Source organism: Lolium rigidum, chromosome 1 (assembly GCF_022539505.1).
Source record: "Lolium rigidum isolate FL_2022 chromosome 1, APGP_CSIRO_Lrig_0.1, whole genome shotgun sequence".
In the NCBI taxonomy this organism is placed as follows: domain Eukaryota; kingdom Viridiplantae; phylum Streptophyta; class Magnoliopsida; order Poales; family Poaceae; genus Lolium; species Lolium rigidum.
The window spans coordinates 334,296,804-334,320,986 of NC_061508.1; the positions used below are offsets into that span (position 1 = coordinate 334,296,804).

At 46.1% G+C, this 24,183-nt stretch overlaps 1 protein-coding gene across 1 annotated transcript; it reads left to right on the forward strand.

The window, feature by feature from the left end:
- The first annotated feature begins 18,058 nt into the window (after positions 1–18,058).
- Positions 18,059–21,636, forward strand: LOC124684413 (protein RGF1 INDUCIBLE TRANSCRIPTION FACTOR 1-like). The gene is made up of 4 exons (XM_047218728.1): positions 18,059–18,232; positions 20,850–20,924; positions 21,023–21,163; positions 21,253–21,636. Exons 1-4 carry the CDS (start codon positions 18,059–18,061, stop codon positions 21,634–21,636), a joined length of 774 nt encoding a protein of 257 aa, XP_047074684.1.
- Positions 21,637–24,183: the final 2,547 nt, after the last annotated feature.

The following is a 24,183-nucleotide window of genomic DNA, read 5'->3' on the forward strand; positions in this document are numbered from 1 at the left end:
TAACATCACATGCAGTTCATATGTGATATGATATGGCCCTTTTGTCTTTGCGCCTTTGATCTTCATCTTCAAAGCACGGACATGATCTCCATCATCAACGGGCATGATCTCCATCATCGTCGGCATAGCGTCAAGGTCCACGGCGCCGTCTTCATGGTTGTTCACCTCATGTAGCAACTATTACAACTACTTTGAAATACTACTCAACATGAAATTTAAAGACAACCATAAGGCTCCTGCCGGTTGCCACAATACAATAATGATCATCTCATACATATTCATCATCACATTATGGCCATATTACATCACCAAACCCTGCAAAAACAAGTTAGACGTCTCTAATTTGGTTTGCATATTTTACGTGGTTTAGGGTTTTTGAGAGAGATCTAATCTACCTACGAACATGAACCACAACGGTGATACTAGTGTTGTCAATAGAAGAGTAAATTGAATCTTCACTATAGTAGGAGAGACAGACACCCGCAAATCCTCTTATGCAATACAAGTTGCATGTCGAATAAGGAACAAGTCTCATGAACGCGGTCATGTAAAGTTAGTGCGAGCCGCTTCATCCCACTATGCCACAAAGATGCAAAGTACTCAAACTAAAGACAATAAAAGCATCAACGCCCACAAAACCATTTTGTTCTACTCGTGCAACCATCTATGCATAGACACGGCTCTGATACCACTGTAGGGATTCGTTGCATAGAAAACAAAAAATTTCCTACCGCGAGAACGCAATCCAAGCCAAGATGCAATCTAGAAGACGGGAGCAACGAGGGGATGATCGTGACTCACCCTTGAAGATTTCCAAAGCCTACAAGATGAGGCTCTTGTTTCTGCGGTAGACGATCACTTGCCGCTTGCAAAAGCGCGTAGAAGATCTTGATCACGGTGCCACAATCGGGCAGCACCTCCGTACTCGGTCACACGTTCGGTGTTGATGAAGACGACGTCCTTCTCCCCGTTCCAGCGGGCAGCGGAAGTAGTAGCTCCTCCTTGAATCCAGCAGCACGACGGCGTGGTGGCGGTGGCGATGGAGATCTCCGGCAGAGCTTCGCTAAGCGTGCGGGAGAGGTGGAGGAGAAAGGGGGCGGCTAGGGTTTGGGAGAGGCGGTGGCCGGCCACTATGGGGTGCGGCCAGCTTGAAGGCTTGTGGTGGCCGGCCCCCTCCCCTATGCCCCTCATTATATAGGTGGAACCCCAAGTGTTGGACTACAAGTCTTCGAATAAGACCCCAACCCAAAACCTTCCATGTAGTAGGGAAACCTACGCAAGGTGGGACTCCCACCTCAAGTGGGATTCCCACCCTTCCATGTGGGGGTGGCCGGCCCCCTTGGTGGAGTCCACCTTGGACTCCCCCCACTAGGGTTGGCCGGCCATGGGAGGTGGAGTTCCTTCGGGACTCCGCCTTCCAAAGTGAATTCTTCCGGACTTTTCTAGAACCTTCTAGAACCTTCCATAAAGTCACCGGATCATTTTCAAACTTATAAAATGACTTCCTATATATGAATCTTATTCTCCGGACCATTCTGGAACTCCTCGTGATGTCTGGGATCCCATCCGAGACTTCTAACAATACTTCGAACTCCATTCCATATTCAAGTTCTACTATTACAACATCAAACCTTAAGTGTGTCACCCTACGGTTCGCGAACTATGTGGACATGGGTGAGAACTCTCTCCGACCAATAACCAATAGAGGTATCTGGAGATCCATAATGGCTCCCACATATTCAACAATGACTTAGTGATCGAATGAACCATTCACATACGATACCAATTCCCTTTGTCACGCGATATTTTACTTGTCCGAGGTTTGATCATCGGTATCACTCTATACCTTGTTCAACCTCGTCTCCTGACAAGTACTCTTTACTCGTACCGTGGTATGTGGTCTCTTATGAACTTATTCATATGCTTGCAAGACATTAGACGACATTCCACCGATAGGGTCCAGAGTATATCTATCCGTCATCGGGATGGACAAATCCCACTGTTGATCCATATGCCTCAACTCATACTTTCCGGATACTTAATCCCACCTTTATAACCACCCATTTACGCAGTGGCATTTGATGTAATCAAAGTACCTTTCCGGTATAAGTGATTTATATGATCTCATGGTCGAAAGGACTAGGTAACTATGTATCGAAAGCTTATAGCAAATAACTTAATGACGTGATCTTATGCTATGCTTAATTGGGTGTGTCCATTACATCATTCATACAATGATATAACCTTGTTATTAATAACATCCAATGTTCATGATTATGAAACTAATCATCCATTAATCAACAAGCTAGTTAAGAGGCATACTAGGGACTCATTATTGTTTACATATCACACATGTATCAATGTTTCGGTTAATACAATTATAGCATGGTATATAAACATTTATCATAAACACAAAGATATATAATAACCACTTTTATTATTGCCTCTTGGGCATATCTCCAACAAAAAGAACAAAGTTCATGTACGCATTTTATGTGCATCAACGGCTCACTGGGAAAGTTACATGGTCATTATGCCCCTTGACCAGATGTACGTAATGGGTTTATACCCGCCCGTCCAAACCCCTAGATCACTAACACGACGGGCCCGCTAGTCGCCACGCCGCTTGTAGTTGCGTCCGATGCGCCTGCAATAACCCCTGTGTAGTGGGACGGGCTCGGGGTGCTAGACAATGTATTGGACCGCGATGGACCAAATAGACATGGCTCGACACGGTTAATTGTATAACGCACGTCAAATCGCTCTGAGTGACGCTTTAGAAGACGCCGCTGGAGATGCTCTAACACAGAAGAGAAAGAAGATGCATGTAGACATGGTGCTTGCAGCATAAGAGCAGATGATGTAAATGCGCAAGAACTGTAGGGTTTGGTTGAAAAAAGTTCTTGTACCAGATCTTGCACCCGTAAAACTTTTTCAGTTTCCCCCATATCTAGCTCTGTGGACCCCTTATACAAGTTCGAAGGGATATTTTTCAGTTTACTACAAAGGAGAAAACCCTTAGCATGAGGGAATTTTCAAGTAGGCAACACCAGTGGACTCGCCAGAGTCTGACCACCCCCTCCTCCCAAGTTCTCCCAACCCAAGAGAGAGTCCTAGCCATCGCCGCTCAAACTCCAACCATTCTTTGGAAAAATAATGGTGAAATCCGGTCCACTTTCGAGGTCCTCAACGAAGCACCACCATCACCAAACTTGAGGTCATGGCGAGCATGCATCGAAGACGGGCCTGGGATTGGCGATCGTATGCACCTCCTTGTCGTGTGGAGGCGGTGCTCGGGCTAATAACCGTGACTTTGTGCGGTCTGGACGGCCACTGACACGACCGGAGCGTTGGAGGGGTTGCTTTCGTGCGGTGATGTGAAGGTTGGGGGTCCTGCATATGATTTTTCATTATTCTGTGTATTGTTGTGCTACGCCACTTTTTCATAGCGGAAAACATTTTCTGGTACATACTTTTACTGTACGTGTGTTTGCGTTTATCGGCTAGAGATGTCCTATGGGGTTCAGTACCGCATCACAGCGGAGTGGAAAACTTGAAATTAAGGGCTCCTTTGATTTATAGGAATTGCATAGGAATAGTGTAGGATTTTAATCATATAGGGAATTTCCTACACATGTTGTTTAATTCATAGGAACATATCATATAGGACAATTTCCTTTGCTACAATCAAACACACTTCATTTTCCAATATAATTCATGTAGCCATGACATTTCAATTTGATACTTCTCTTTTTCGATAAAGAGCGCTTCATTACTCAAAATATTCAAGCATTACACCCAGCGTCTGCATAACTAAGATGCACACAGCCGTTCGAGTACCAAGTTTGAAATCAAATAAATTATAAAAGGTGGATAAAAAGAGTCAAACTAGACTACGCTTCGTTGGCTTCAATCCGCCTAATATGGAGCCTCCTATGTTAGGAAATAAACTCCTTGGCCGTGTTCTCCAACAGTGTAGACACCTCCATAAAGAGGTCTCGGTCCTCCAAGCACTGAAGTGGTGACCATGAACGGAGCAAAGCCGTACATCGGTAAATGACCTGCATGAGAGAAGAATTCTTGTCATTGAAAACCTTGTAATTTCTACATAGCCAAAGTGTCCATACAATTGCAATCGCACCCACTCTGTTAAGCGTTTTATAACTAGTATCTACCCCATTTAGCCAATTCCCAATATATTTGCAATGCTACGAGGCGGGTATAGAATCCATCTTAATGATTGACCATATAGATCTAGCAAACCGATTGAAAAAAAATATGTTTTATTATCTCATCTTGATGATAGAAAACACATTTCTTACAACTGTGTTAGTTGCGTTTAACAAGGTTGTCTTTGGTTAAAATAACACCGTGATGAAGGTACCAGCCAAACACTTTTGTTTTCAGTGGTGTCTTCATCTTCCAAATGTATTTATTATTGAGAACCGTTTGACTGGAAATGGTAAGCGAATTGACCGAGAAAACAACATTCTTGGTTAGGTTCCATCGGAATTCGTCAGTCCCCTGACCTAATTGTATTGAAGCTAACCTCTGTACCAATTCATTCCAACTAGTCGGTCAGGGGCCAATTAGATCACGCCTGTGTAGGATAACGTTGCATAGAAAACAAAAATTTTCCTACCGCGAACACGCAATCCAAGCCAAGATGCAATCTAGAAGACGGTAGAAACGAGGGGGTATCGAGTCTCACCCTTGAAGAGATTCCAAAGCCTACAAGATGAGGCTCTTGTTGCTGCGATAGACGTTCACTTGCCGCTTGCAAAAGCGCGTAGAAGATCTTGATCACGATCGCTTCCGGCGCCACGAACGGGCAGCACCTCCGTACTCGGTCACACGTTCGGTTGTTGATGAAGACGACGTCCACCTCCCCGTTCCAGCGGGCAGCGAAAGTAGTAGCTCCTCTTGAATCCGACAGCACGACGGCGTGGTGTCGGTGGTGGTGGAGAAGTCCGGCGGAGCTTCGCTAAGCGTGCGGGACGTGGTGGAGGAGAGAGGCCGCTAGGGTTTCGGGAGAGGGGGCGCCGGCCACTATAGGGGTGCGGCCACCTTGTGGTTCTTGGGTGGCCGGCCCCCTCCCCTTGGCCCCTCATTATATAGGTGGAACCCCAAGTGTTGGTCTCCAAGTCTTCGAATAAGACCCGAACCAAAAACCTTCCATATGGTGGGGAAACCTACCCAAGCTAGGACTCCCACTAGAGGTGGGAGTTCCACCTCCCATATGGGGGGGTGGCCGGCCCCCTAAGGGGGAGTCCACTTGGGACTCCACCCCCACTAGGGTTGGCCGGCCATGGAGGTGGAGTCCCATGTGGACTCCACCTTCCTTGGTGGTTTCTTCCGGACTTTTCTAGAACCTTCTAGAACCTTCCATAGAACCTTCCGCGTCATTTTAATTCACATAAAATGACATCCTATATATGAATCTTATTCTCCGGACCATTCCGGAACTCCTCGTGATGTCCGGGATCTCATCCGGGACTCCGAACAAATATTCGAACTCCATTCCATATTCAAGTTCTACCATTTCAACATCCAACTTTAAGTGTGTCACCCTACGGTTCGTGAACTATGCGGACATGGTTGAGTACTCACTCCGACCAATAACCAATAGCGGGATCTGGAGATCCATAATGCTCCCACATATTCAACGATGACTTTAGTGATCGAATGAACCATTCACATACGATACCAATTCCCTTTGTCACGCGATATTTTACTTGTCCGAGGTTTGATCTTCGGTATCACTCTATACCTTGTTCAACCTCGTCTCCAGACAAGTACTCTTTACTCGTACCGTGGTATGTGGTCTCTTATGAACTCATTCATATGCTTGCAAGACATTAGACGACATTCCACCGAGAGGGCCCAGAGTATATCTATCCGTCATCGGGATGGACAAATCCCACTGTTGATCCATATGCCTCAACTCATACTTTCCGGATACTTAATCCCACCTTTATAACCACCCATTTACGCATTGGCGTTTGGTGTAATCAAAGTACCTTTCCGGTATAAGTGATTTACATGATCTCATGGACATAAGGACTACGTAACTATGTATCGAAAGCTTATAGCAAATAACTTAATGACGAGATCTTATGCTACGCTTAATTGGGTGTGTCCATTACATCATTCATATAATGATATAACCTTGTTATTAATAACATCCAATGTTCATGATTATGAAACTAATCATCCATTAATCAACAAGCTAGTTTAAGAGGCATACTAGGGACTTCTTGTTTGTCTACATATCACACATGTACTAATGTTTCGGTTAATACAATTATAGCATGATATATAAACATTTATCATAAACATAAAGATATAAATAATAACCACTTTATTATTGCCTCTAGGGCATATCTCCTTCAGCCTCCCACTTGCACTAGAGTCAATAATCTAGATTACATTGTAATATACCTAACACCCATGGCATTCTGGTGTTGGTCATGCTTTGCCCTAGGGAGAGCTTTAGTCAACGGATCTGCTACATTCAGATTAGTGTGTACTTTGCAAATCTTTACTTCTCCATCTTCGATGTACTCGCGAATCGAGTGGTAACGCAACTTGATATGCTTCAGCCTCTTGTGTGACCTTGGCTCTTGTGCATTGGCGATGGCACCCATGTTATCACAGTAAATGATTAATGGGTCCAATGCACTAGGAACCACACCGAGCTCTACAATGAACCTCTTCATCCATACCGCTTCTGATGAAGCCTCTGAAGCTGCTATGTACTCGATTCCGTTGAAGACTTCGCCACCGTGCACCGCTTCGAGCTTGCCCAGCTCATCGCAGCACCATTCAATATAAACATGTACCCAGATTGTGACTTAGAGTCATCAGGATCAGTGTTCCAACTTGCATCGGTGTAACCACTTACAACGAGCTCTTGGTCACCTCCATAACAAAGAAACATATCCTTAGTTCTTTTCAAGTACTTCGGGATATTCTTGACCGCTGTCCAGATGTTCCATTCCTGGATCACTTTGATATCTCGCTAGTCAAACTAACGAGCATGTGCTATATCCGGTCTAGTACATAGCATGGCATACATGATAGATCCTATTGCCGAGGCATAGGGGATTTTACTCATCCTTTCTCTTTCTTCTGCCGTAGCCGGTCCTTGAGTCTTACTCAAGACTTTGCCTGGTAACATAGGTAAGAACCCTTTCTTACTTTCGTCCATTCTAAACTTCTTTAGAATCTTGTCCAGATATGTACTCTGTGATAGCCCTATTAGGCATCTTGATCTATCTCTATAAATCTTGATGCCTAATATATACGATGCTTCACCAAGGTCTTTCATTGAAAAACTATTATTCAAATAACCTTTAACACTGCTTAATAGTTCTATATCATTCCCGATCAATAATATGTCATCTACATATAATATCGGGAATGCTACGTAGCTCCCACTCACTTTCTTGTAAATACAGGCCTCTCCATGACACTTGTATAAACCCGAAGTCTTTGATCACCTTATCAAAGCGTCGGTTCCAACTTCTTGATGCTTGCTTCAGTCCATAGATTGAACGCTGAAGTTTGCATACTTTGTCAACATTTTTAGGATCGACAAAACCTTTGGGTTGTACCATATACAACTCTTCCTCAATGTCTCCATTAAGGAACGCCGTTTTGACATCCATCTGCCAAATCTCATAATCGAAAAATGCAGGTATTGCTAACAAAATCCTCACAGATTTTAGCTTCGCTACAGGTGAGAAAGTCTCATCGTAATCAACTCCTTGAATTTGTCGGAAACCCTTTGCGACAAGTCGAGCTTTATATACAGTAATATTACCATCAGCATCTGTTTTTCTCTTGAAGATCCATTTATTCTCGACAGCCTTTCGGCTATCAGTGTAAGTCTACCAAAGTCCATACTTTGTTATCATACATGGATCCCATTTCGGATTTCATGGCTTCTTGCCATTTGTTGGAATCTGGGCTCATCATCGCTTCTTCATATGTCGCAGGGTCCTCATCATTGTTATCCACAATCATGACATTTAGACAAGGATCATACCAATCAGGAGTGGTACGTTCCCTTGTCGATCTGCGAGGTTCAGTAGTTTCCTCGTTCGAAGTTTCATGATCATTATCATTAGCTTCCTCTGTTGCCGGTGTAGGCGGTACAGGTACAACTTCCGATCTTGCGCTACTCGATCAACGAGTATAGATTCATCAATCTCATCGAGTTCTACTTTTCTTCCAGTCACTTCTTTAGTGAGAAATTCTTTCTCAAGAAAGGTTCCGTTCTTAGCAACAAAGATTTTGCCTTCGGATCCGTGATAGAAAGTGTACCCTATAGTTTCCTTAGGGTATCCTATGAAGACGCATTTCTCCGCTTTGGGTTCTAGCTTGTCCGGTTGTAACTTCTTTACATAGGCTTCGCAACCCCAAACTTTCAGGAACGACAGACTTAGGTTTCTTATTAAACCATAATTCATACGGTGTCGTTTCTACGGATTTTGATGGTGCTCTATTTAAAGTGAATGCGGCTGTCTCTAATGCATAACTCCAAAATGATAACGGCAAATCGGTAAGAGACATCATAGAACGAACCATATCTAAGAGAGTTCGATTACGACGTTCGGACACACCGTTTCGTTGTGGTGTTCCCGGCGGTGTCAATTGTGAAAGTATTCCGCATTTCTTTAAATGCATGCCAAACTCATAACTCAGATATTCACCTCCACGATCGGATCGTAGAAATTTAATCTTCTTGTTACGTTGATTTTCTACTTCACTTTGAAATTCCTTAAACTTCTCAAAAGTTTCGGATTTATGTTTCATGAAATAGATATACCCATATCTACTCAGATCATCTGTGAAGGTTAGAACATAACGATAACCACTACGCGATGCTACGCTCATTGGTCCGCACACATCGGTATGTATGATTTCCAATAAGTCAGTAGCTCGCTCCATCATACCAGAAAATGGAGTCTTAGTCATTTTACCCATTAGACATGCTTCGCATCTATCAAGTGACTCAAAGTCAAGTGATTCAAGTAATCCATCAGTATGGAGTTTCTTCATGCATTTCACTCCAATATGACCAAGACGATAGTGCCACATATAAGTAGAATTATCATTCAATTTAATTCGCTTAGCATCAACGTTATGTATATGCGTATCACTACTATCGAGATCTAACAGAAATAAGCCATTCTTTTGTGGTGCTCGACCATAAAAGATATTATTCATAAAAATAGAACAACCATTATTCTCAGACTTAAATGAATAACCGTCTTGCATTAAACAAGATCCAGATATAATGTTCATGCTCAACGCAGGTACATAATAACAATTATTTAGGCTTAAAACTAATCCCGAAGGTAGATGTAGAGGAAGTGTGCCGACTGCGATCACATTGACCTTGGATCCGTTTCCAACGTGCATCGTCACTTCATCTTTCAGCAGTTGTCGTTTATTCATTAGTTCCTGTTTCGAGTTACAAATATGAGCAACCGAACCAGTATCAAATACCCAGGTACTAGTACGAGAACCAGTGAGATAAACATCTATAACATGTATATCAGATATACTTTCTTTCTTCTTCTTGACAAGGCCGCTCTTCGGATCAGCCGGATACTTGGAGCAATTACGCTTCCGAGTGTCCCTTCTCCTTGCGATAATAGCACTCGAGCATCAGGCTTAGGGCCGTTTTTAGGTTTCACAGGAGGCGTGGCAGCTTTCTTGCCACCCTTCTTGAATTTTCCCTTAGACTTGCCCTGTTTCTTGAAACTGGTGGTCTTGTTGACCATCAACACTTGGTGCTCTTTCTTGATCTCAATCTCAGCAGTTTTTAGCATGCCAAAGAGTCCAGGTAACTCCTTGTTCATGTTCTGCATATTGTAGTTCATCACAAAGTTCTTGTAACTTGGTGGCAGTGATTGAAGGACACGATTAATCCCCAGTCTGTTAGGAATCACTATTCCCAAGTCACCGAGTTTCTTCGCATGCCCGGTCATGGCGAGCATGTGCTCACTAACGGAGCTGCCTTCTTCCATCATGCAGCTGAAGAATTGTTTCGATGCTTCATAGCATTCCACGGCCGCATGAGTCTCAAAAATAGCTTTCAGCTCTTTCATCAACTCATGAGGATCGTGGTGCTCAAAACGTTTTTGAAGATCGGATTCCGGATCGCATAGGATGGCACACCGAACTTGAGAGTACCGAATTTTCCGAGTCTCGTAAACAGCTTTTACTTCATCGGTTTCAGTTTCTGCAGGAGGGTCACCTAGCGGTGCATCAAGCACATATTGCAGATTTACGCCAGAGAGGAAGATCCTCACATGACGGAACCAGTCGGTGAAGTTGCTACCGTTGCTCTTAAGTTTCTCTTTCTCTAGGAACTGGTTAAAATTGATTGGGGACGCCATCTCTACAACATATATTTTCAAAAGTTTAGACTAAGTTTATGACAAATTGAGTTCAAATTTTAATTCAACATAATTAAAAATCTAGGTGAACTCCCACTCAAAACAATATCCCTCGCATTGTCTTAGTGATCACACGAACCAAATCCACCGCACCTAAGCCCGATCATCACGAGACAAGGTGTGATTTCAATGGCGAACACTCAAAGTGTTCATCATATCAACCATATGATTCATGCTCTACCTTTCGGTATCACGTGTTCCGAGACCATGTCTGTACATGCTAGGCTCGTCAAGGCCACCTTAGTATCCGCATGTGCAAAACTGTCTTGCACCCGTTGTATGTACTTGTTGATTCTATCACACCCGATCATCACGAGATGCTTCGAACCGACAAGACTTGGTAACGGTGCTACTAAGGATGAACACTTTATTATCTTGAGATTTTAGTGAGGGATCATCTTATAATGCTACCGTCGCGATCTAAGCAAAATAAGATGCATAAAAGGATTAACATCACATGCAGTTCATATGTGATATGATATGGCCCTTTTGTCTTTGCGCCTTTGATCTTCATCTCCAAAGCACGGACATGATCTCCATCATCTTCGGGCATGATCTCCATCATCGTCGGCGTAGCGTCAAGGTCAATGGCGCCGTTTTCATGATTGTCCTCCATGTAGCAACTATTACAACTATTTTGAAATACTACTCAACATGAAATTTAAAGACAACCATAAGGCTCGTGCCGGTTGCCACAATACAATAATGATCATCTCATACATATTCATCATCACATTATGGCCATATCACATCACCAAACCCTGCAAAAACAAGTTAGACGTCTCTAATTTGGTTTGCATATTTTACGTGGTTTAGGGTTTTCGAGAGAGATCTAATCTACCTACGAACATGAACCACAACGTTGATACTAATGTTTTCAATAGAAGAGTAAATTGAATCTTCACTATAGTAGGAGAGACAGACACCCGCAAAGCCTCTTATGCAATACAAGTTGCATGTCGAATGAGGAACAAGTCTCATGAACGCAGTCATGTAAAGTTAGTCCGAGCCGCTTCATCCCACTATGCCACGAAGATGCAAAGTACTCAAACTAAAGATAACAAGAGCATCAACGCCCACAAACCATTGTGTTCTACTCGTGCAACCATCTATGCATAGACACGGCTCGATACCACTGTAGGATAACGTTGCATAGAAAACAAAAATTTCCTACCGCGAACACGCAATCCAAGCCAAGATGCAATCTAGAAGACGGTAGCAACGAGGGGGTATCGAGTCTCACCCTTGAAGAGATTCCAAAGCCTACAAGATGAGGCTCTTGTTGCTGCGGTAGACGTTCACTTGCCGCTTGCAAAAGCGCGTAGAAGATCTTGATCACGATCGCTTCCGGCGCCACGAACGGGCAGCACCTCCGCACTCGGTCACACGTTCGGTTGTTGATGAAGACGACGTCCACCTCCCCGTTCCAGCGGGCAGCGGAAGTAGTAGCTCCTCTTGAATCCGACAGCACGATGGCGTGGTGTCGGTGGTGGTGGAGAAGTCCGGCGGAGCTTCGCTAAGCGTGCGGGACGTGGTGGAGGAGAGAGGCCGCTAGGGTTTGGGGAGAGGGGGCGCCGGCCACTATAGGAGTGCGGCCACCTTGTGGTTCTTGGGTGGCCGGCCCCCTCCCCTTGGCCCCTCATTATATAGGTGGAACCCCAAGTGTTGGTCTCCAAGTCTTCGAATAAGACCCGAACCAAAAACCTTCCATATGGTGGGGAAACCTACCCAAGCTAGGACTCCCACTAGAGGTGGGAGTTCCACCTCCCATATGGGGGGTGGCCGGCCCCCTAAGGGGAGTCCACTTGGGACTCCACCCCCACTAGGGTTGGCCGGCCATGGAGGTGGAGTCCCATGTGGACTCCACCTTCCTTGGTGGTTTCTTCCGGACTTTTCTAGAACCTTCTAGAACCTTCCATAGAACCTTCCGCGTCATTTTAATTCACATAAAATGACATCCTATATATGAATCTTATTCTCCGGACCATTCCGGAACTCCTCGTGATGTCCGGGATCTCATCCGGGACTCCGAACAAATATTCGAACTCCATTCCATATTCAAGTTCTACCATTTCAACATCCAACTTTAAGTGTGTCACCCTACGGTTCGTGAACTATGCGGACATGGTTGAGTACTCACTCCGACCAATAACCAATAGCGGGATCTGGAGATCCATAATGCTCCCACATATTCAACGATGACTTTAGTGATCGAATGAACCATTCACATACGATACCAATTCCCTTTGTCACGCGATATTTTACTTGTCCGAGGTTTGATCTTCGGTATCACTCTATACCTTGTTCAACCTCGTCTCCTGACAAGTACTCTTTACTCGTACCGTGGTATGTGGTCTCTTATGAACTCATTCATATGCTTGCAAGACATTAGACGACATTCCACCGAGAGGGCCCAGAGTATATCTATCCGTCATCGGGATGGACAAATCCCACTCGTTGATCCATATGCCTCAACTCATACTTTCCGGATACTTAATCCCACCTTTATAACCACCCATTTACGCAGTGGCGTTTGGTGTAATCAAAGTACCTTTCCGGTATAAGTGATTTACATGATCTCATGGTCATAAGGACTAGGTAACTATGTATCGAAAGCTTATAGCAAATAACTTAATGACGATATCTTATGCTACGCTTAATTGGGTGTGTCCATTACATCATTCATATAATGATATAACATTGTTATTAATAACATCCAATGTTCATGATTATGAAACTAATCATCCATTAATCAACAAGCTAGTTTAAGAGGCATACTAGGGACTTCTTGTTTGTCTACATATCACACATGTACTAATGTTTCGGTTAATACAATTATAGCATGATATATAAACATTTATCATAAACATAAAGATATAAATAATAACCACTTTATTATTGCCTCTAGGGCATATCTCCTTCAGCCTGAACATCATGGAGGGAGGAGAAGTTTCCATAACCTTCTGCAAGGTATCTCCCTTTTAACGAACAATATTGTACAAAGTTGAATATTGTTCTCGAAGAGTAGTTGTTCCCAACCATCTATCTTCCCAGAACCTAATCTCCCTCCATTCCTTATGGACAACGAACCAAATGGGATAAAGTGCTACTTAGTTGCCATAATGGCGGCCCAAAAATGAGAATCTTCGGGTTTCCAAAAGACCCGAGATAACGCTTTTGAACCCACATACGTTTTCCTTAATAGTTGTTGCCATATACCATCCTCAGTTAATAATCTGGCCAGCCATTTTTCTAGCAAAGTCCTGTTCTTAACTTCAAGATCATGAACACCAAATCCACCTTGATCTTTTGGACGGCATACAACACTCCATTTTGTTAACCGATATGTTTTCTTCTCAGTATTCCATTGCCAAAAGAATCTTGAACGTAGATAGTCTAATCTATGTAAGATTCCTTTAGGCAGATGGAAGCAAGATATCATATACAATACCATATTCGTAAGTACTGCATTTATGTGAACTAAGCTCCCCCAAGGGACAGCAGTTTACCTTTTCAACTACTTAACCGTTTCTGAAGTCTTTCCTCGACAAGTTTCTACTCCGCCAACGTCGATCTCCGATAATGAATTGGAATACCTAGATAGTTGATCGGAAAGGAGCCAAGACCACATCCGAACAAATCGGCGTATAGGTTGACATCGTTATTGGCCTCGCCGAAAAATAACAGACTTTTATGAAAATTAATTTTGAGACCAGACAATTGCTCGAATGCCGTTAGTATTAACTTCAGATTTCGAACTTTTTTCAAGTCGTGTTCCATAAAAAGAATTGTATCACCGGGATACTGAAAAATAGATAATCCCCATCCACAAGATGAGACACTACCCCTTCAATCTGACCATCAACCTTCGCACGCTCAATTATAATAGCAAGCATATCCACCACAATGTTAAATAACATTGAAGAAAGGGGATCCCCTTGCCTCAAACTTTTTTTCGTCTGGAAGTATCGACCAATATCGTCATTGACCTTAATAGCCACATTTCCATGGAAAATAATGTTATTTATAAGAGCGTGTCACTCATCTGATAAACCTTTCATCCTGATTGATTGTTGAAGAAAAAAATCATATAAATTTATCATAAGCTTTCTCAAAGTCGATCTTGAGAATAACCCGATTCAATTTTTTCCAATGCATCTCATGTACTATTTCATGCAAAGTGACAACACCATTTTATACTTTTCTTATTTCTATGATTTTCCTATCTATGAATTGAAGGTGTCCTAAAACTTCAAACTGTACTTTTTTCAAAGTTTACAGAGAATTTTGTCCATTGCAATGCTCCCTTTCATGGCCGAATGGAGCACAGCTGTAAAACAAAGTTACACCACGGTATGGTCGTTCGTGCTTGGCTATCTAGAGGGTAGCACGCACGTCCCTAGGGTGTAGGCGAGATGGGTACACCGCTACAGTCCACGAAACTTGGCGGGACGAAGCAAGAAAACGGTCAGATAAAAACAAGAACAGGAAAAGCAGTAACTGAAAAGGCAGATACGGCAGTACTGCAACTACCACCTTCACGCGAGCGATCGACCACCAGACGACGAAGGATCGGTCAATCGCATTCTTGCAAAGTACAGTAATGAAGCTCAAAATTACTGGCAGTGATCAACTGTGAAATTAAGCTGAAAACACATAGAGAACGATGGAGATTGGTACCTTGAGGTAGTAAAATCTTGCATCGGTTTCATCATTCTTAGCAGTCCGGTCACATGGGGCTGGGGCGAGACTGATAATCTCTACGCTCGAGTTGGTGATTTCTGTGCATGTAGGATGCCAGAGTTGGAAACACCGCATGCTGAATTCCCCGATCGATCAACAGCGAGTGATTTAATTCTGAATCGAGGCAAAGTCTCGTCAGCTATACGGACTAGGATAGGCGAATTTCAGGAAGGGGAAACTTAAAGTTCGGATAAGGCGGGCAATTGTCATTCAATCTCACTCGGCGCGTAGTTGGTCGCTCCCTCCTTTTTCCTCGGAGCTATAGACGAGCGCCATCACTTGGTCACCTCAAAACCAAGCTAAATCAGGCAACTACCGCTGCCTGATTTACCAGCACCACGTGCTCTGATCATCTGATTTTGACATCACGTTACCATCCCATATTAGTGCAGCACTACTAGTGTACATCACTAATCTGTCAGGCACCGAATTACTGGTAATCCCAGTAGCTATAGCGCTTTGCAGGAACAGCCCTATCCACACCACTCGTAGTACACTCTGCAAGCCGACGAGGCGCCTGTTAGCTTTGCCTAGGATCGGACGCACGATCTTGCGGCAAATCGACGGGTCCAGCGGCACCACAACTCACCGTATACGCGCAACGCAACTTCTTGTATACGACTTCGCCGGAACTTCGACCACGACAGAAACGCAAGGACGCGATTTCCTTTATCCGTCGTGAGCTGACGCGACCAGAGAACACGCAACGAACGCAACAACAAAATTGATCGCCAGAGGCACGTGTCGTGCCTCGTAAATTCTCTTTATTGCTTTTCGTTTTTCTGGTGCTTACAACTTGACAACCACCGCTGCTTATATAGGCGCAGCCAAGACTTACATAAACTGACTCGTACTAGGACAAACCAACCGACTTAGAACAAAACAAGTAGTACTACGACATAGACTCCTACTAACACACGGATAACCTGAACGTAATTAGGAAAAACACATACCAGCTAGCTATACTACTAGGACACGGACGTATACTTGCCCAAACTAGTGCTACCTAGTTTGAATTACCCAACAATCACCCCCTAATTCAAACTTTCGACTTGTTGATTGGAGACAACATATCATCCGGATACCAGCCCGCATTGCCATCTTGACCGCTGCGCATCCATCTTCATGTTGGTCGTCATCTTGTCGAGACACACAAACGACTCCGACACCAAGAAAAAAAAAAATTAAAGACGTACACGACTCTTAATTTTTTTTTATCACCGCTCCATCGTCACAGCATCATCGGCCCATCATCATCATCGTGGGCAGCCAGGTGAAGTGTCCCGTGCTCCTTATGTTCCTTCCGCGGACACTCGCGAGAGAAGTGCCCCAACTCCTGACAGTTATAGCAACGAACTTTTGATATGTCAAACTTATTGTACTTTTGCTTATCTCTGCCTTTGGAACGCGAGAACATCAGTTGCTCTTCCTCCTTGTCACGCTCACGTCCCTTCAATGTCAACTCATAAGTCTTCGAGTCGTCCGATCACCTCCATCACCGACATTGTCTCCACATCGCCCCACTCGCTCAATAGTGCCAACGATAGGTAGAAATTTGTCGGGGACTGCCCGTAGCAATTTTTCCACAACTGTGATATCCTGTATCTTTGATCCGAGAGCTCTCATCTCATTAACCATGGATGTTAGCTTTAACGCAAACTCACCAACCCCTTCTGATTCATTCATACTCATCCAATCAAACTCCCTCCTAAGAGCTTGAACACGGGCCTTCTTGACGCGGTTATCACCGGCATGCATCTCCTTGTGCACGCATGAAAACCTTCATCTTTGCAGCCCACACTCCATAGTTATCGCCTTCTAGCATAGGGTATCGGATGGTCACACCACCATCTCTTGCCTTTGACATGATCCTCTTCTTCGATTTTCCTTCGTCCGTGACGCAACTTGACGGCGACGAAGAATCTTCCAACTCCACCGTGACGCAACTTGACGGCGACGCCTCGCACCTTAGCTCGATACCAATTGTTAGCTTTGCCTAGGATCGGACGCACGATCTTGCGGCAAATCGACGGGTCCAGCGGCACCACAACTCACCGTATACGCGCAACGCAACTTCTTGTATACGACTTCGCCGGAACTTCGACCACGACGGAAACGCAAGGACGCGATTTCCTTTATCCGTCGTGAGCCGACGCGACCAGAGAACACGCAACGAACGCAACAACAAAATTGATCGCCAGAGGCACGTGTCGTGCCTCGTAAATTCTCTTTATTGCTTTTCGTTTTTCTGGTGCTTACAACTTGACAACCACCGCTGCTTATATAGGCGCAGCCAAGACTTACATAAACTGACTCGTACTAGGACAAACCAACCGACTTAGAACAAAACAAGTAGTACTACGACATAGACTCCTACTAACACACGGATAACCTGAACGTAATTAGGAAAAACACATACCAGCTAGCTATACTACTAGGACACGGACGTATACTTGCCCAAACTAGTGCTACCTAGTTTGAATTACCCAACAGCGCCAAATGTCGGATAGCACCCCGGAGTGGTGCCTGAATTGCAGTTGAGGTCCCCGACACTCGGACCGTGACGCCCAGGTGTTCCTTTGACCGCCCCGAACCCGTATGTCCCCTTGACGCCATTAGCCACACAGGCACACACACGAGATCGATCGATCGAGCGAGCCCCCTCACTCCCGCTCTATATATAGACGCCCGTCGACTGCTCACTCCTCCATTAAACATCCTTCTCCCTGATCTACATACGTACATACGGCTTGACTAGAGCTAATCAAAGGAGAGCCTAGCTAGGAGAATTGTGGTTCTGTGGCGAAGGGAGAGTGTGGTGAGGGAGAATTGGCGAAGGGGAGATGGGGATGAGACCTGGGTGGCTGGGCGGGCTGGTGGAGGAGAGCTTCTTCGTGGCGTGCGAGGCGCACGAGAGCAGGAAGAAGAACGAGAAGAACATCTTCTGCCTCGCCTGCTGCACCAGCATCTGCCCGCACTGCGCCAACGCCGCGCACCGACACCACCCGCTGCTCCAGGTAACGACCAGTTAGCCTCTCGCCATCTTCTTCCTTCTCCTCCTCTCAAATCGACATGCAGGAGCCTGAATTGGCGCAAGAGCGACAGCGATTCTTCCTTTCTTACTTCTCCGGCCCCGGCTAACTTTTTGTTCGTTTCCAAGAACCAGTAACCAGTTCTTCTCTGATGGAGTAGACAATCAATTGTCGCCTGCATGCTTTCTTTCCTGTTCTTGGTCCGCGTCTTTGGTTCAGAATCGCAGTTAATTCTAGCCGGTTTTGTGTTCTTTCCATGTGAACTTGTTAAGTGCTAGCCTGATACAAGTTCTATCTGAAGCGGCCGTGTGTTGCTAGCTAGAATATGGTAATTCAGTGGCACCCCACACAGGGGAGGGCAGGCTTGTACGTATTTGGTCTAATTAGATGATGCCTACTCTACTAGCCTTTTGGACTGTTTAGTTTCCTCAAGCGAGCGTATCAATTTAGAGCTATCTGTCGGAGTAGTAACCCTTTTCTGCATCACCACTGCTATCAGCTAGAGAGAGGGAGAGATAGACCGGCCGTGCTTACCCGTAGTGATGTGTAATTATCTTTACTTAATCACCTGATTTGGTTGGGCTGAGTTGCGGCGTGTTCGAGTTCCCAAGTGTGGTGTTCGAACCTTGTGCGCCTCTTTCGGCTGGCTTCATCTTGTCGTTTCTGCAGGCCCTGGTTCGTTGTGCTTTGTGCCATGTCTCCCTGCATGGTTTTGTTTACTGTAAACCCTAACCCAATTGCCCTCTGCTAAACCCCATTTAATACCTTTGTTTCGATGAATAAGATGGACACATGTTATAAGACGAACTTTGACATAAAAAAAATTAGCAAGCAGATCTTGATTATATTGTATGTATTTAATATAATTATATTTGTGTTGAAAAACACTTTAAAATGATGGTAATTTTATGCCTACAATGTTTATATATGTATAATAAATCCTGATCAAAGAAAAAACATGAAAACGCAACGCCTTATTCATTAAAATAGAGAGAGCAGGTTTGTAACTCTTGCTCCACCAGATTTTGTAGAAGGAAAAAAAATTAACAACAGTTGTGACAAATTAAAGGAAAAGAAAAGGCAATGTAGAAAGGTAATTTTTTCTTTTCACCGCGCGCGGCTTGGCAGCATCCCCGAAAGAAGCATAGTCTTACATAATTTAAGGCTGTAAATTCCAACCAACCACGGGCACTGCAATGCATTGCATGAGGAGCCGCGCCACCCATTCCTGTCCTGTGGCTGCTCTCGCCAGCCACCTGCAAAAGTTACTGCAATCCCACCGCTCCCTATCTCTTCTCAGTAGTCAGTAGCTAGGCAAGGCTGCCTCCGCCTGGCCGTTCCCCTAAATTTCCCTGTCTAGCGCGCGCACTATGCAGAGCGCGTGTCCTGCATTATAACGGTGGTAATAGTGGCTCCGGTCGCGTCACTTGGGTTAGTCCAAATCGCCCTAGCTACAAATGGGGTGTGTTATCCGGATTGCTTTGCCATGCATAGCGAAGCAAAGCACAGCTTCCGCCACTGATCCACCCCTGCCCGGTTGGTGAATAAATGGATCAATGGCCATGAGCCATCCACTCAACCATCTGTGTGGTTGTGTTGTGCCATGCATCGCAGCTCAGCAACGGCCGGCGCAGTGACACAGGCAGCAACAGGACGGTGTAGAAGCAAGGTAGCAACAGTTTTACCATACCATATGTGTGCATGGTAAAAGCGCCTGCCCTGTTGCCAAACAAGGCCTCGATACTGTTCCCCGCCTTTGTGTCCTTGCGCTTGTACACACGCCGATCCTGCGCTACCGTCCAACCGCATGGTTCAGCCCTTCACGACGTCGCTGTTCACTCGGTTCAACCCACAGTGGCCTTGGAATTACTATGCCTTTACCTTCCTGCCTCTGGTTCTTGCGTCGACCTTGGGGTTCTTGTCAGGGGTACCTTGGTCATTTGGCCTTTGCCATTTGCATGCAGGAGGATAGCTGCGTGCACGATGGCAGCGCACGCACGTAGCGCCGTCGGTCTCCCACGATTAGGATCACGACGAGCCGACGGTCAAACGTTCAGCAGTTATTACTGCTGACTCAGCAGCCTTTACCTAGCGTATCCTATTCGACGGAGGAGAGGGCCGCTGCATTGTTATTTACCACCTCGTCACCTAATTTACCTTTTACCCAACAGTCACCTTGAACTAATCACGTACTCTGTACTCTACCGCTTAATTTTTTTTACGTACTCCGTCAATCCCTGAAAAACTGCACACATTTGTCTAGATACGGATGCATCTAAACATTTATTAGGTATAGATACATTCGTACCTACAAAAAGGTTGAGTAGCTACTTTTGGAACGGAGGAGTACTTACTTAGTCCAGCCTAGTAGTACAATTTCAACAAATTACTCTTGCTTACTCACTCTACAAATACAATTTTGCATCACGTTGCTTTTGGTTCCCCATCCGGCCCTAAACAGTAAATATGTATCGCATATTTATGCAAAATATAGGATAAAAAATATGTATACATTTCTTTAAACTTACACAAATAATTAGCATCAGAGGGAATACGTCAGTATGTACGTATGATAAAAAAACGAATACATCATTTTGTGTAGGTACGGAGGTACGTCTACAACGACGTGGTGCGCCTGGACGACCTTGACAAGCTCATCGACTGCTCCTTCGTTCAGGTGAATCATTCACAAAGTTCTTACTACCCACTTCATACTTAGATCATGAGCCCCGCATGTTTGGGAGTTGTCCGTCGCCTAATCTTGCATGCATGCAGCCCTACACGATCAACAGCGCCAAGGTGATCTTCCTCAAGCCGCGGCCGCAGTCCAGGCCCTTCAAGGGCTCCGGCAACATCTGCCTCACCTGCGACAGGATCCTCCAGGAGCCATTCCACTTCTGCTGCCTCTCCTGCAAGGTGCAACGCCCTCCTCCACTACAACCACTTCATTGTGTACATGCTAGAGCAATCTGATGAGTAACACATCCGTGGCTGCGTGCATGCAGGTGGATCACGTGATGATGCAGGGCGGCGACCTGTCCAACATCCTCTACATGTCCGGCGAGCCCGACCTTGCCTGCTTCCCGCGCTTCGAGAACCTCCACGTCGGCAGCTCCTCCGCGGACCTCCTCGACTACGACGCCGGACAGGTCACCCCAAACTCCATCCTCGAGGACCCCACGCGTCACTATCACGAGAGCAGCGGCGTCAGTGGCGCCTCCAGCAATGGCGGCCGCCATGCTCGGCGCGCTAGCGTGGGCACCGACCAAGCAGCCGGTGCTGCCAGCGACGTCCCGAGGAAGAAGAAGTCCGGCGGGTTCTTCCCGCAGATCGTGCTCTCCCTCAACAACAGGAGGAAGGGCGCGCCCCATCGATCACCGTTCGCCTGATCTGGCGTCATGGACCGTTCAGTACAGATCGAACTGCCCCCCTATATATGTGTCATCAGTCTATGTCTAGTATGTTGTTCATTACTAGTGCTACTGTAGAGTACCTTAATCCTATGATTAGCTGTGTAGAGAGAGAGTGAGAAGAAGGGTGTTCTTGGTTGGTGATCAGAGGAGAGAGATGGCCGTTGCTCCTAGCTAGGGCTATCTTAGGGCAGGTGCTTTGAAGAGACTTGAGAGGAGATAGATCGAGAAGGCAGCTTTGCTTTGCTTGCAACTCTCCCCTGTTACGGAACTAGGTAGCCGGCACAGGCTTTGCGTCCCAAAAGGTGTCTGGCTACCAATTTTGTACTTGATGTAACGGGGTTAGAGTTTGCTCGCACGCACATGCAAATCACAGTTCCATGACTATATATATTGTCCCCACATATGTAACATAGTGATTGTGTTGTGAATTGTCATGTTTTCATGTACTAGTACAAGTCCTTATCTCTTCTTTCTTCGGTGAGTGGTGAGCACCGAGCACTGTAGGTCTTTAAGGTCCTTTTCTCTTGTTAACTGATGTGTGTTGTCGATTGATTGTACTTGCGTCGGTCTAGCTTTCATGCATGTGTATTACCTGAATCATTCGTCCATGCATGTTAGGATGAAGACGGTGGAAGTACTATAGTTGCATGCATGCATGCATGGGTGCTGCTTGGGTCGGCCTACATATCCATCCATACTTCCTTCTTTGTGCTTGTTTTCGACCGGCAATGACGCGGCCGCCCAGAGAGCACCCTGGAAGCGTCTGGCTGCCTGATCTGGCCAAAGGCTGTTACACAGGGAGAGAGATAGCGTGACCTAAGTTTAAAGGAGGATACGGTCGCTGCATGGGTAAGTACGGACTACGGAGTACGTACATTGCTCAGCACCTCTGATCGAGGCGACGTTGCCAGCTGTTCTATCACCTTTCTGAGTGGCCGAAAGCAGTGCCTTTTTGGGGACTAGGGAAGTGTCGGTTTCCCAGATCCATCTCTCGTTTCTCGTTGCTCCCTACCCTCATCTCTCTTCTCCATACCAGCAGTGCATGGAAAAACGCCCACAAAATAAATCTGACTATCTCTCTTGCTCCTTCAAATAGGCTTTCGTCCCGCTATATTAATATAGCAACCACACGATACAAGCATGCTGGGGCCGCAGCACAACCAGGCCCAAAAGAAAAGAAAGAGAAAGAGAAAAGAAAACAAATGCCGACACCGGTAGCTCGACAAGAACGATGACGACCCCGCAACCGCTGCGTTCTCCGGAGGATTCCCACCACACTCCTAGCACCTCGAACCGCCGCATACCAAAACAACACCTTCAACAAGGAGAGCGACGACGACGCCGCTGCTGTCCGGAGAATTCCTGGGGTTTCCCCCGGTACATGGAAGGAAATGGAAAGGGGGTACATCTGACGCCCTCCAAGAAGGAAAGGCGGCACCCTCGGGCGCCACCGCGTCAGAGTCCGATGAGCCGACATGGATTTCTCCCAACCCCAAATCCACCATCCTGGACGATCCGATGAGCTCCCCCCAACCTACCGCCCACCAACACACGCCCCCACGGTCTTGAAGTCCTCATCGCTGTCTCGCCGTGGACACCAACGCAAGGACTAGAGGAAGAAGAGGGAGACAGCAGGGCCCGGGGTAGCACACCACTACCGGCGGGAGAGAACAACCTCCACCGGACGACCACCACCTGCGGTCTTCACGGCAGCCGACCCGACGAAGCAGCAAGGACAAACCAGGCCCCTCCTGGCCCGTGAAGTCCTCGCCGCCAAGTTGCAGCAGGTCGGCCGTGGCGTCGCCACCACCCTGCCACCGCCGACGAGCCTCTTCCGCCACCAGGGAACCGCAAGGTCAGACCAGGGGCCTACGGCCCGCCAAGCCCAGATCGGGCCCGAAAGGGGCCCAGATCTTGGCCGAACGGACGCCGCCACCACCCCTCCCGACCGCCGCTCCGTCGCCAACGACGGCGCCGCTGCGCCTCCTTCCACCCGACACGCGGATCTCACGCCGCCGCATCAGTCCGCCAAAGGCCGAGGTGCACTGCCACGGGCCGCCCTGCGCCGCGCCAGGGCTCCGCGCTCGCGGGGAAAGGCCGCCCGCCGCCGCCGGCACCGCACAGGCAACGCCCGGCGGGCCGCGCCGGCGACGGCGCAGAGAGGGAGGGGGAAGAACCGGGCTGGGAGGCGCGGCGGCTAGGGTTCGCCCCTGCTCGCCCGCGCGGGGGGCGAGAGGAGCGAGCCGACTATCTCTCTTGTAGTGTTAAGTTATATCTTCATCTGTCCGATGCATTTCATCAGTCATTAAAAGTGACAATCTGCATTCATTTGAGTCGACCGCGGATACAAAATAGGGCTTGCAAAATCTCAAAAGTCTTCTCTACATATTTCTTAGAAGTCACTTGTTTGGATCATAACAATGCAAAATATAGGAATTTGACAGTACAAATAGAGAATTACAAAGCAGAGGGAAACTACGTAAATAGTCATCAGTATAAAATACAGGGAAACTACAGAAAAGT